Source organism: Aquila chrysaetos, chromosome 8 (assembly GCF_900496995.4).
Source record: "Aquila chrysaetos chrysaetos chromosome 8, bAquChr1.4, whole genome shotgun sequence".
NCBI classification, from domain to species: Eukaryota; Metazoa; Chordata; class Aves; order Accipitriformes; family Accipitridae; genus Aquila; species Aquila chrysaetos.
Window position 1 is genome coordinate 30,688,008 of NC_044011.1, and position 15,138 is coordinate 30,703,145.

Here is a 15,138-nt window from a genome sequence, read left to right on the forward strand (position 1 = left end):
TGTTTCCGTAGTTGTCCTCTTTTAGCATAAAATATTTGTAAAACACTTTGGGGAAGTAAGTAACATTCAGTTTGTTAAAGTCTAGGAGAAAAGGGATCCTTTTGTAGCAGTGCTTGTCAGTGATATCTCAGTATTTAGCTGCATAAGATCACCATTAACACCTTTGTTAGCCTAACAAAACAAATTCAGTTATCACTTTGTCTCCTTTATATGTGAGAAAGTCAAAGGGGAAACAGAATTCAGATCATAAGGTAAGCTACTAAATTTAACAGAAGCATTTGTATAGTACAGCTCAGAAATAAACCTGGCCATACTCCAAAGAGTCACGTCGTTGTCTGGTTACCCAAAGGAGAGCACCACAGCATGAAGTCAGCGCTATAAGCAAATTACTGCACATATTCTCACACCCCTGTTTAATCAAGTAAATCCATTTGTGTCTCATTTATCCCTCACAGGCAGGTATTGGAAAATACAAATTTTTTTGCTAATATGCTTGTATCCAAATCTGGAGACAATTTGAACCACGCAGCACCCTTCCATGGTCCCAGAATTTGCCAAACTATTCCCTTTACTGAAGGCATATTATGTTGTTTCTGTAAGTCAATGTAAATTAAAATTCAAACTGTAAGTATCTTCCTGTTGCTTTGTGTATGACTTGCTGTGTATTAAACTATTTATTACAGGAGGTAGTTAATGGAATTCCTGAATTCAGACAGAAAGTCTCAGTAGGGTCTCTTCCCTTCTTACCCCTGCCAGTTGCATGCCCTGGGATAGGAAGGGTGTCAATCATTAACATCTGGGGTAGCCAAAAGGCTTCAAGTATGAAAAGAACTTGCACAGATTTACCTCTAAAAAGTCTGTCTCCTATTCCATGTTCGATGGGCTGCATTTTATTCAACTTACAGACAGAAGCTGATGTTGTGGGGATTGTGTTAGTCAGTTAGTTAGACCATAAGAATGTCTGCAAGATGGAGCTTTCCAAAAGAGAAACAGGACATGACTACTTTTTGCTTTCTCTCTTTAAGGCTTGGATAATTTTAACTGCAGAAGGAAAAACAATGGAGTTCTTTGCAAAAGCGTCATAGAGTGCAGAAACACGTTTTTAGACACCATCCAGGAGACACTACAATTTCACTGAAACTTTTCTGTTTGATTTAAAAAAAAATAATATAGTACTTGAACCAAAACATCCTCCTCGTTTAGCTTTCCAGCTATCCTCCACAATAAGTTTAAAAGGTTTAACTTCAAAAGAAAAAGTGACACTGAAACCATGAACAAATCAAAGGCTTACACTTAAAATTTAATTACTGCATTTTGACATATAAAGAATATTTGATTTTTTCAAGGTAACTATAGGATAGTATTTTAATCTAAGCATATTAGCAATTTATAGTAGTTAATATATTATGCAGTTCAGGAACTATAAAATATTAGAGAAGGAAATGGCTAGAAGAATCTCCAAAACTGACCCATACCAATGTCCTGACCTAGGACTGCTGCTACACATCAGCGTGATACTGCAAAGTATCCCTGTCCCTTCCTATAAGTAGTTTTGCCAACATCTAATCTGAATCTCTCATCAAGGCCAAATCCAACTCCTCTTTAAATTACTTACAAAAGACATCAGTAGAAACAACTTCTTTCTTTTTGCCAAATAGCCTTCAAGATACTTGAAGAGTCTTATGTCCCTCTTTAGGTCTTGGAACCTCAGTTTTACCACGTGGTTTTGAGTGATCTTTAATCCTTTTCTCAAAATTACACATTAATATGTGTTGATTTTAATTGGGTTCTATTTTTTATTTCTACTCTGATAGAGGAATTCCTTACCAGGATGGCAGGCAAGTTTACAAATAGATAATGTCATTGACAGCCTGGGATATAGTTTTTTGGACATTTCAAGAGAAAGGGAGAAAACTCCTTTAAATCAAGAAAAGCAAAGTATTCCCATTCTGAAGCTAACCTGCAACCAGTTCCAGCCTGTAATTCAAGGGAGACCTAGGAACAAAGAGAATCTAAATATAAATCAAGAGAAGTATGCTAATATTGACTTACTGTAGAGTAATAAAGTAAGGAAGTCAGCAAGAGCACTACTGGAAATGTCATCTTGAAAGAATCAGGGGGAAAAAAATTAAAAGATTAAAGCTTCAGAGGCTTTGCCAACACAGTGAGGAGAGGTTCATGTTACTACACGGATGCTACTGTATTGTTTGTCTGTAATTTGGAAAGGCTTTTGTACATCAGTAAACTAGAAGATTTTAATTAAAAAAACTTCTGCATGGAAATACCATCCTCATCACTTACTGGAGTGCAAAAAAGCATTTTGAGATAACTGGATTCTACCTGTACTCCACAAAACCCAGTAGCATGTCTCCACTGTGAAATGGGGAGTTAGGCAGAGAGAAACAACGTCAAACAATCCAAGAGAGTCTGTTCACTAAGTTCTACACTGTACGAGCAAGTATTTCTGTACTCTTTACAGATGTGAGCCAGTATCTCCACACAGCTTTTTCATTTTGGCCAGCACAGCCTTGGGAATCTCTGCACTTTATTCCACCACAGAAAAGATACTGCAGTATGTTTCCTTCCAAAAAATGACTAATACCAAAAATTAGTTCTTGAAAATGAATCAATACTCCTAACAGTTAAGGACAACACCAGCCAAATACTAGGGGGAAAATGATTTCCAGCCTCAAGACACACAAAACATACTCTTTTCAGGGTGGGGAGTGCAGGCAAGATTTGGCTGGGGCATGTGTGCAGGGGGGAATCTTCCCATAGTTTTTCCCAGCAAGCCAAATTAGCTTATTATAACCCAATGCACAACGAAATTGCATAGGCATTTCCCCCCTCCTCTTCTGTCACAAGAGGATGCTACGCGCACTTCTTCACCTCAGTTGCATACATGGAGACATGGTCACTAAGTGAGAAGAGGTACTAAAACTAATCCCATCCCTGGAAACATTCAAGGTCAGGTTGGACAGGGCTCTGAGCACCCTGATCTAGTTGAAGATGTCCCTGCTCATTACAGGGGGGGTTGGACTAGATGACCTTTAAATGTCCCTTCCAACCTATTCTATGATACTACTTAGAACTCTGTAGGTCACAACCAAAAAACTGAAAGATACAATCTCCCTACAAGACAGCAAATATTCAAGCCACATAAAACAGAAATTCAGTTTTCCTATCAGCTTATTGTTGAGGTTTTCACATTACCTAGCCCACAAATGGCTTGATTTATAAAAACAGACTGGAATGTACTGCAGTAGCTTAGTATCAAAATTCAGCCTTCTACAATGTCAAGTGTGAAGTCTCAGCTGTTCAAGTTAGGTCAAAAGATGGATACAAGATCATTATTCTTTTCTTGGTGACCATGCTATTAAAGTTTCACAATAATCCTTGTCACAGTAAAGGCACACAGGATGAACATAGGCAATATAGAAAAGTTGGGGAAAAAATATGTCGTTTCCAAAAGATTTCCACAGGACATACCAATTTTATGCAACTTTTCAAAGTTCAAACTCGTTACATGGCACTATAAAGGATTTTGAAGGCATAACAATGTAAAACATTTAACCACCTACCAGCATTAACGATGGCATCAACCTCAAGCAGCGTAATGTCACCTCTATATAGGGAAACTTTCTCACTCAGACTTTTCTTCCCTTGCAGATCTTCTTTAGCATTTTCACCTACAAAGCAAGAAAGCAGTAAAACCTGGTTACAAACATCAGTCTGAGATCTCTGTTTACAAGTCCAGAGCAGGCATCAGCAGTTCCAGTTACACTATTGCTGTCAGACTGCAGCATCTTTCAGTTTTGCCTCGAGAGGGCACCGGTAACCCACAAAGATACCAGCATTTCCCTAAAACACACTACATGCTTTTCTTTTTTTTTTTTTTTTCAAATACAAGCTACTGCGAAGCACTGATTCCTTGCCCACATACCATTTGATTTAAAAACTGTATAAATATACACATTTTTTAGAGCTAGATCCATCAAAGAATTTTCTTTGGTAACCACAAGACTGCAACCTACAAAAAAAAAAATTAAGAATTAGTTAAGATAATCCTCCTACTGAAGCAATAGTTTATCCAACCCAGAATTATTCCAAATGTGCACAACAACACACAAGCATGCCGTTTGCCAACGGCCCCAAAATTCAGAACTAGCCCTGGCAGCAGGTAGTAGGGAGAAGAAAAACACAAAGCCACCAGCAAATACAAACTTGGCTTTGCTACCTGAAATTGCTCAACTAGAAGGGGGCATGAAGACACAACATACATTAGCTTTCAAAAGATTTGTTACTAAACAATGTTATAATAGGTCCCTTATTCTGCTAAACTCTTAATTTCTCCATCACCAATTCAGTTCATTTGCATCATACTCAATCTATATAACAGTTCAGTTACCCCAATCACTTCTACAAACACATATTGGCCAAAAGCTTAACCTAGTCTTGCGTTATTAGCCATCCACATCATTAGCAAATAACTAAGAAGAGGAAAAAAAAGACTGCTTAACTGATTTTTTTTTTTAAATCAATTCTTTCCAACACAAGTCAAGCATCTCAAGAGGCTTGAGCTTATATATTGGCCAGAAATAGAACTGAATTGCTAAGGTGACAATTTAAGTGGGAAACAGTTCCAAATCTTCAGAACAAGTGAAATTTATTTGTAAGTAAAAAAATCTCAAGGGAAGATTTAGAGAGAAGGTAGAAGCAGTCCAAACAAGTTTGGCCTTTCAGTATTTACACTGACCTTCATTTTAATCAATTTCCACCAATTCAAGTATACCTGCTCAAATTTGTCAGCATTACAAGCAACCACAAGTAGAAATAAGAAAGTTGCATTTATTTCAGATCTTGGTCTTCTAATTCAGCACAAATGACTGGTATCAGAAATCGTTTCTCTCAACCACTCCAAATTAACTAGTCTCACTCAGTTCTACTTTAAATCAGCTATCACATGCTCCAGCAAAAGATATCTTGCCACTATGACATACATTAGCATAAAGGTAGTCTTGTATCCAAGTGTGCATATTCAGGAGTTCAGTTTCTGTATGTGGCTCCTAAAGCTACTATTCCACTGCCACCAGATCACCCTCAGTGCCTTAACCAAAGCAAAGAGTGTTTCTGTGAAAGGTAGCCAGTTTCTATTATCATAATAAGAACCTTGTATCACTCTAACCTAAAAGTCATACTATTCAACCATTTTTCCACAGAAGATAACCATTGCAGTTAGCTGTTGAGCTGTGTTAAAATAAAAATCAGCCTCTGTGACCAATTTAGAGCCTAATTTATTATCTGCTTTCATGTTAACTGCATTCTCCCAGCAAGTAGGACAGTTGTTTTCCCCATCCCTCCCCAGTGAGCATCCTACTGGAGCTCTGCCAAATTTAAAATGCACACCATCATCCTCCCCCTCCCACTTCTGCCCGAGTTACTGCAACACTACCTAACATCAAATCAAAACACATTGAATTCTTCAAACTAAAACCATTTAAATTTAAATAGAGAGTACAGCTTGGACACTACAGTATCTGTGCGAATACGATACAAAAACAAATACCAAAAAAAAAAAAATCCACCAGGAAGAACCATGAAGACACCACACAATAAAAAAAGCTAATTCTCATTATCGCTAATTTCCGAGTCTGAGGGAAAGCAGACATGTCCCTCAGTCAATTCACCAGTAAGGTCACCTAACTCTGTAGGGTGACACACAACACGATGTTGCACAACCTGGCACTGCCTCCCAAATTTCTATCCTCCACAGCCTTCACAAGTTTGCCTCTAGTTCTCACTCTTTGCAAGTACTGAATATACTTGAGTGTGGTTCTCCTGAGACTCCTTCCCCACAGAAATGCATTAATAAAGTCACTGCCTCATGAGGAAAAAAAAAAAAAAAAAAAAAGGAGACCAAAAACCCAACCAAAACACACCCCACTCCTATATGGTCTACCACATCCTCTTCAACAAGCCCCTTACCTGCCCCACAGTTCTTGGAAGAGCCCTGATCACCACTATCTTTAATACAGTTCAGCAGTAAAAGCATATGCTGCCTTGTACATCTTTGATAGATTACCCTCATTTCTTTCAATAAAAGTCTAATTTAACAGAGGATTTGAGCTTGCACTTTATTTCGTTCTGGTTGTTACAGAAGGATGCTCAACACTGACAGAAGTCGTAGAGAGCCAAGTCTCGTCCACAAAGACACTCAACAAGTCTACTAACATGCTGCTGATTACAAAAGTAATCCCAATATCACACAAATAGTTGTAGGAGGGACAACCGTTTTTCTTTTGCCATCTGTTAGATCTCTGGGTCTGGCAGACAACATTTCCTAACAAAGTCAAAACTGATATCTGATTTGGGATATTTTCTTCTCCTGTAGTCAATTTAGTCATCTTGGCAGGGACAGTGAAGTCATTCCTGCCCATGACAAATAACTCGCTTCCCACCTTTGTCTCCCATCTCTTCCTTCACCACACAGATTTTTGACTGCTTCTCAGATTAAAAAAACCTGCACTCATTTACTTCAAAGTGTCTTCCTAAAGTAATGATAAATCTCAGGTCTGTGAACAAGTACGGTAAGCCCTCAAATACACCCAAGAAACTCAAATGCTGTAGGTATTATGCTGTAATTCATGGTACCATAACTCAGCAAGGACAAACCAGCAATTCCAGGGTATTGTGTATTTCACAAAGGACACACACCATGGGTACATACTAGCACATTAATAAAATCCTAGCAATGACAGATTTACCTTGCACATGTAGCATAATGAGAATATTTCTTGCTCTCATTAATGAGACAGCTTTACATACATGCTCAAGAAATAAATCCTCTGAAGTGGCTGGTATGTAACCTACTATTCAATACAAGATACAAAACAGGAGTTGAGTCCTTAGACTGAAAGGCCTAAGTTTTTAGAGATAAGAAAGCCTGCTTGCCAAGCAAATCAAACTTTCAAGTCTGTGTCCATATGGGTTGTCCAGAAGGCACCTTAGAAGGCAGAACAGTTGGAAAGCCAGGAAAATTCAGATATATTCCAGTCCTAAAAAAAAACAACCAAACAAAAAAACCACACCAACTAAACCCACACTACATCAAGGTTATGACAAAGTTCATCTCAGTTTTAGATGGAGGCATCACAGACTCCAAGACAAGGAAATATTTTGTTTAGTCTGTGGCTGTGAATATGGTAAGTTTTCAGGACAAAGAAGCAAGCAGAATAATGGAGACTGAATTTTCTGAAATACCTCCACAGGAATCCCAGCACAGCTACAGTAAAATTTAAGAGGCACTAGAAGATTTTTAAGATCATCCAGCTGGGCAGTGAAGACTGCCTAGGAAGGAAGGCTCCCTCCCTGCTGGAAGAACTGCTCCCATCTCCTTCATCACCACAGCTTTCCTGGCTCAGAAGCAAAACTAAACAGGTAGCGAGCACCTGCGCACGAAGTCTGGATGCCTTTAGATCACCGGTTTTAAACAAGCCATGGTTAGTAAAATGCTAAAATAGCTGTCAAAATAGGATTGTGGCAGAGTTAAGTATGAGCAATAGCTTCTGCTTTATTTGGGGTTTTATCCTTGTGTACCCCGGGAAGATTGTTTCTGGTGTTTTCCTTCCCTCCTGAGTATGACTCTGTCCCCAGCTTCTACCCCATGTCCATCTCCATTGAAAAAGTAAAAATAGAGCTTTTACTGGGAGACGGTTCTCAAAAAAAAAAAAAACCACCCACACCCCACAAACACACAAAACCAAAAACAAAACCCATGGGGAGCTCTCACAAAGCAGCAATAATCAGCATTAGTCTAGCCATCTTCACTCATTCCCAACTCTCACACAATGAATTTCATTAGTCATTTTTCTTCCCTAATCTCAACAGTTGTGCAAACAGTTATGTACATTGTGTCAACAGTGAGGATTATGAATGGACCCAAACTGCAGTTCAAGCACATTAACATTTCACATATTTCATTACAATCATGTGTGCGTGTCAAAAGCAAATAAACCCTGTTTTCTTTTGTTTAATGTGAATTTTACAAGATATGTCATGTAAAGTCTGGCTATCTAATTTCTGAGACAGTGCAATCCCAGAGTCTTCATCCCTGATGACTTCCCAGGATCACTTAATGCCAGCTCTGCCTCTGGAATAAAAGGTCCTAATTAATTCAAGACCTTGGGCTAAAACCAGCAGTAAAGCCACGATCTCCCATACAGGTAGTTTCAAAACCATTTAGAGCTTTCAGGTTCAGATGAATTCGAAGAATTAATTGGCACACAAAGAAAACTATTAAGGAGGAGGGTAAATGGAATATCCACAAACTTTTGAAATGCCTTTCTAAATTCCATTCACAGCACAATAGAAACTCTATAGTAAAATGACTATAGGCATAACTACAGTCAGTTCAAATCTATTCATTTGAAAGAAATAAAATTAAATTTGCCAAGTGAGACACTGAGGTGTAAAGCAACCCCACATACACATCAAAAATCTGCATATTCACAAGCAGGTGAGGCCCTAACAGAACCCTAAGAAAACACCCAACATGAAAGCAATTCATAAGACTTAAGTTTTGAATTTTTTCCCAAGTGCCTACTCAGCCTCTCTGCCACTTTTCTGACCTAAAAAATTCACAAACTTTTCTCCTCTGCCTACCTAGCCCTCATTCAGGTCTTATCCATCCCTTCTCTTGGGTGATTTTGACAGATTTTGACAGAAGGAAAAAAAAAAAAAAAAAAAAGAAAAATCAAAAAACAACATCTGCTAGGGAAATGTAGTAATATACTGAAAAATATCTAATACAGAAATAAAGCAAAAAAGACAGCTTTTTTTTTTTTTTTAACTTTAGTATTGCTAACAAGTTTACTGTAGCTCCTATTAGGAAGTGAAGTCAATGCTCACTAAATCATCTTTGCACCCACATGCAGGAAGGATAGAGTTGATCCTGTTACTTGCTTCCCAAAATCTGTTTTGTTTAGGCTGTTTTTTAAAGACACACAACAGTGGAGACACCACAAATGCCCTAGGTCCTCCTCTTCGCCCCTCTGCCCCAGCCTCAGAAATACATTAGAGTTGAAAAACTTCACTATCAACAGTTGAAAATTTATGTCCCCCCACCATATTTTCCCTACAGATCCACCCCATCATCTTCTATCCCTCTACCTATACAACCCAACTTCCTTTAGCTTTTCCTCCTAGGTCACACCCTTTGAGCCTTCAATCATGCTCCCAACATCTATGAGTCCACAGAGCCACAGCCTGAAGTATGACGAAGTTGATCAGCTGAGGTCTTAACACCAAATACAGCAAATAGGCAGTCCTGTCCCTCAGCTTTACTTACAACTCCTTCCAGCTCGCACCAAAGGAAAAGGACCTTTACAGCTTACACGTGTGCAGAAAAACGCTTTAGATTTAGCGAACAAAAAGTGCACTTGGTAAGAAAACGCGTGAAATTCTTCAGAACCAAGAGGAAAAAGGACGTTCAAAACAGCTCACTAGAGGGAGCCCCCATAAAGGCCATGAATATGCTCAGCCGGTGCGATAGAAAAGGATGGCACAAAGCTAACATCACTGTAAAATTAACTCTGAAACTCAGCCACTGCCAAAATATCCAGGATTTTAAAGTCTAGTACACTTTAAAGCATCTTAATTTTTGAAAGAGGTCTCAGACACCCACTTACAAAAATCCCTACAGCAATGCCAAAGAGCTTGCAACCAAAGGGAGGAGAAAAACCTACAGCTGGAAGAGCTTATGTTAAAAAATACATTTTAATTTTAAATCTATTTGATAATGAAAGAATAGAGCACACACACAAAGTAGTAAAAGTAGTTATTAAAGCCCAATAGTATAAAGCAATACCTATAGCAAAGAAAAAGGCTCTTGGCACTCCATGAGCAAAAGCAGGTAAGAGAAGAAATCAAAGAACAACTGAAAAGGATTTACAGCAGCTAGGCTCACAGGCTTGCACTATTAAAATGAAATTTTAACAAGTCAGACAAGAATGTCTTTTTCCTCTAGTTCATAAAAATAAGAGTAACAGACTGAATTGCAAGAAACAATACTGAAAATGGGAGAAGTTCATAATTTATACTCAGCTTTAGAATTCACAGCTGAAGGAATTAAATTAATTTCAAGGTAAAAATAAGTAAGTCTGCCCATTATCTCATCCCTGCTACAACCGCTACTAGTAGAAAAGTGTATCCCCACAAGGAAGGCTTCTGCAACAGCAGTCTGTAACATGATCTGGAAACAGCGCTGGGAAAAGAACCTGAGCAAGGCACAAGAGTCCCAACATCGACCCCAGACAAGAGCCAGCCCTTCCACTCCTAGGAGAATCCTCAGCAAAGGCTGGACTGGGACACTGCTCCACTTTTTTGGGCTACTGAAAAAACAATGGAGTTGAGCAAGCTTTAAGAGTGCATCTGACCACAGGGAAACGTGCAGCAATCATTCTGCTACATAATCTGCACTCTTCCCTTCAGTGCCTTTTTTTTTTTTTTAATGCTTTGTTTTTACTAGTGTCTTGTACAGATTAAAAAAGACAAACTATTAGCAATTACTAACCTTGCATGTAACACAGCTTTCCATTCCATTTGTTTCTGCATAAGCTAGAAAAGACAGATTGTAAGATCTGCTATATTACGTGCCTGCTTCTACTCCTACTAACCGTGGATGATTGTACAGGAAAAGCAATTGCTTATCTAAATCAAGATAAGCATTATTTCCATATGTTCCATCACCAGGGGGAAAGCATTCACAGATGCGCTCTAGTACTTCAGATTTGTAGTACAGATTTGCTCTGTCACTTCTTGGACTTAAACGAGATCAGAACCTGAGCACAAGGAAAAAACATCTGTTGCAGACAAATCACTTTCTACCTAGCCAAAAACACAGCACAATACACAAGTCAAAGGCACTTGATGATGAACACCAACACCTTCTCCCTGGCTGCACACTCTGCCAATATGCTCTGTTTCAGCTAATTACAAAGTGGCATAATTGGATTAACCAAGGACTATAGCCAAGTAAGAAGCTTGAGGCATACAGACACCATGAATGATAGAACGGATGAAGTTGGGTGGGACCTCTAGAGATTGTCAAGTCTAACTTCTCCACTCAAATCAGGGTCACGCAGAGCAAGTTGTCCAGGACCCTGTCCCAGCTGGATTTTGAGTATCTCCAAAGACCAAGACTCCATCACCTCTCTGAGCAACATATTCCAGTGTTCAGCCACCCTCACAGTAAGCGTGTGGGTTTCTTTTCTTATGCTCAGAAAGCATTTCCTTACTTTCAACTTGTCCCCATTGCCCCTTGTCCTGCCACTGTGTACAACTGAGAAGAGTCTGGAGCCATCTTCTTTACACCCTGCCATCATATATTTATAAATATTGATCAGATGGCATCTTTTCTTCAGGCTAAAACCCAGCCTTCCCAGCCTTTCCTTGCAGAAGAGTTGCTCCAGTTCCTTCATCATCTTTGTGGCTCATCTAGTGCATCAACTACACTTCCCACTTTTGCACCATTGACAAATTTGCTGATGTTGAACTCTGCTCCATCTTCCAGGTCAGGAGGTCATGGTACCTCCCATTCACAGTTTCTCAGGAGGCATGAAATATCCCCATCTGAGGAAGTAAGCATCACTTGATGTCCACTGGTTAACTGAGGAGCCCACATCCAATGAACCACACCATAATCGAGTTCAACAGTGTATAACACACCCCTCTAAAGCTACTGCAAAAAGCCCAAAACTAACACACTTGGTCCCAGATAAGTGTAGTGATATGGCTATCAGCAGCCCACAAACAGGGCTGCAAATATGAGCCTCTACTTTTCAGCTGCACAACTGAACTGGAGCCATCGAAGAGCCATGGTGTACAATGAGAATTGATAAAAAATAGGCAGTCAGTCCTAACAACCCACACAACGCCCATGCAAAATGCAATTATTCTTGTGTTACAAAGGTCTTGCATAGTCCTTACAGTGTTAAGTCCCAATTTTTTCCTCAGTCTATCCCACACAGCTCTATGTCCCCCAAAAACAAAATTGAGAGGCAAAAAAACCCTTTAAGTCTTGGAAAAGAAGAAGGATAGAGAATGGAGAAACTTGCCCTTTTTCTGAAGTTTTTGTAAAATGAGGGAAGACTTGGTATGGAGTGCAAAAGTACCAAAAACTGAAGTTTGAGAAAGCAGTAATAACAAAGAAGAACAAGAAAAGAAATACATTCTCAATTCTTATTTGTGATGCAACCTGGTCTGCAGGGACACACAATTGTCAATTCATAAATCAAAGTCTTCTCACTTCAGCAGCATGCACAGTGACAGCAAAGACATGACATAAGTAGGCTAAGGCCCTAGGGTATTGTGTGTTTACTTGGAGAGTCAGCATCCAGCTGCTGTGGTCGCTACGCTTGCTTCTGCTGGCTCGAGATTTCATGATTTAGGGTCCATAGGAATGGCTGCTGGTTGAGCTGTGACCCAGAAGGAGCTGTGCTTTGTGCATTTGAAGAAACTCATTCAATCACTGTCTGGTTTGGTTCAGGTTTGGCTTTTCTTTTTTTTAATGTGAGCTTTCAGAGGGATTCAAGAATTTGTGACAATATATTGGAATAAAAATGCTGTTGGATAGCATATTTACTAACTTCTTGCCCAAGCCTGATTATCAGACCTCAATCGGAGGGATACCAAGAATTTCGATACACAGATCCTTCTTCCAGAATGGCAGGGTGAGTTGTACTGAAGCAACATTAAATGGTCAGTCAAGGTCACATGGAGGCAAGAACTACACTGCATCATCTCCAACTCAATTCCTACTTTATAACCTCCCTCTACTACAGAGAGCTTGTGATTAACAATGGAAGTATAAAAATTGAGAGGAAAAACATATTGCACTCCTTTAGACCACTGTTCATTGCCTCACAGAAGTATGTTGATCCTTTTCAATAAAGCTAGAAGACTACAAGTGATGCTACTTCACTAGATTCCTTCACAGACAAAGCAGATCACCTTCACTACAAGAGTTGTGTCTTGGTAATGTCACAGCATTCATACAGCTATTCCTGGTATGTTCAAATCAATCTAGTACCTCCTGGGATAATCACGAGCCTTCATCCAAAATTTACACTAGCAGCACAGTATTCCTTCACTCAGCTTTAGAAACTGGCTTGAAAAAAATGCCTTTTCACAAGCAACCGGGTGTTTGGTCTTCAGCAGCATCTATTTTATTTACCAAGAAGTAAAAACCCATTTTTAATAGGTGTGAACAGCACATACAGTATCAAGCAAAATTAAAATAAGTTTATAGTGGGAAACCACAGATTCATTAGCTTACTAAGCAGTCAGACAATTTTTACTCTACATGCTCTGCCGTTTTGAATTCCCTACACCATTGCTAAGCAACAACTCCTCTAGTTGAGCATTACAGCCTTTTGTAGGACTTACTGTGGAGCTTGGAAATAAAAAGTTACTACCAGCAAACTATAAAACTTCCGTGAAACTGCCAGCAAATATTTCATGGCATTGTCTTTCAAGAACCTCTGCATGAGATACAGTGACAACTGCTTACCAGATGGGAACAGGAACTTTAGTTTTCTAGTACCACGGGACAGATACATTAGTTTTTATGCAAGTACAAAAGATAATGTTTTCTACATGAAGACATTAGGCTTGGTGGGTAGCGCTTACCTTGTAGCTTTCCCCTCCCCTACTCCCCAAGATATCACATGTAATTTACTACCCTAAGAAACAATAGGGCTTCTATCCAAACAGCAAGGTACAGAAGAAAAACTTCAGTATTTGAAGAGGACTCTACCAAGACCCATTAGTGTTTTGAGTCATACTTGCTTAAAGGACTTGAAAAATAGAAATTAATACAAGCTCACAAGCAGTTACAAACTCACTAGCAGTTAGGAGAAAGATACAGTTTTATCTTCTTCTGCGTGTCTACCTGGAAAAAAGGACACGCCAAACCTCAAAGCCCTTAAGTCAATATAGGCATACATTGGTGTGCACTGCTTATTCTGTCCGGATTTACTTATTTGCAATACACTTGTATTGTAGTAAGAACTCCTGTAAGAACTCCAGTAGCAATGCAGCAAGGGGAAAAAAATGGAACTCTACTTTTTCTTTAAAGTTAACTGATTCATACCCTTAGTGACAGTTACTTGAAGTCTGGAGATAGCTTTTAGTTGATGTAGATTCATCAAGTATTCCCACAAAAGGACAGCACTGCAACACACAATACGTTTGTATGACAGCAGTGTCTTTTTAAAGAGTACCTTATTCATACAGAAAAGATGACATTAAGCATATGGAAATAAATCCAATGCATGTTGAACTTCAAGTTGTATTTGTGCAGCAAATGAAAAACAAGTAAGTTACAAAACCTTTAAAGACTAACCATCAGTTCCAAAGAGAGAATCAAAAAGGCCCATATTTGCATAAACAAGCCTCTGTGAAAAAGCAAAGGGCAGGATAAAGCAGGTAAACGTTTTAAAGCAAGACACATGTGCAACCAGTTCTACACTTTCTTCCTATCCACATTATAGGTGGACCAAGTCTTTTGGACAGGATCCCTTTGGTAAACTGCAGAGCAGTCTTTTCTAACTCAGTGTTTGATCATGAACTCCTAGAGATGCTATTAGTGCAAAGGTGCATGTAGAGAACTACTTCCACTTTCAGAAATAAATGTATTGGCTATAGCAACACAAGGCTGAGAGGTTTCATTTTGCAAGATGTACATTCTATAGCATCCTCTCTACAAAAAAAAAACATCTGGAAGCTTTGGTAAAGGCCCTTTTAACACACACTTATGCAAACATGCCAAGCCAACACACAACAGCTGCAAGTCTCAGTACCTTTTCTGTGCACAAACAGCATGCTTCCCCTTCTTCCTCCCTTCACTTAAATAAGAAATATTTCTTAGTGAAATGGAGTCATACATAAAATTGTAATTTCAATGGTTTTTAAAGCTGTGCAAAACAGAAGTTTAAATATAAACTGGATCATTAAGCCCTCTCTTCAGCACGGAAGAACATTTTCTGTGCATCGTAACTAACACGTCTGTACGCAGCACTTCCTACAGGGCTGAGGAATTCTGTGTCAACCAGATTTTCCAACAGCACATCAGCTAGATGT

General features: G+C 39.0%; 1 protein-coding gene across 3 annotated transcripts in view; it reads right to left on the bottom strand.

Moving 5' to 3' along the window:
* MACROD2 (mono-ADP ribosylhydrolase 2) overlaps positions 1-15,138 on the bottom strand; it is a 905,745-nt gene that overhangs the window by 877,134 nt on the left and 13,473 nt on the right. For all 3 annotated transcript variants that reach the window (XM_030021604.1, XM_030021603.1, XM_030021602.1), the window contains exon 3: positions 3,582-3,689. In XM_030021604.1, the coding sequence (XP_029877464.1) occupies positions 3,582-3,689 (108 nt within the window). The remainder of the gene's footprint in view (positions 1-3,581; positions 3,690-15,138) is intronic.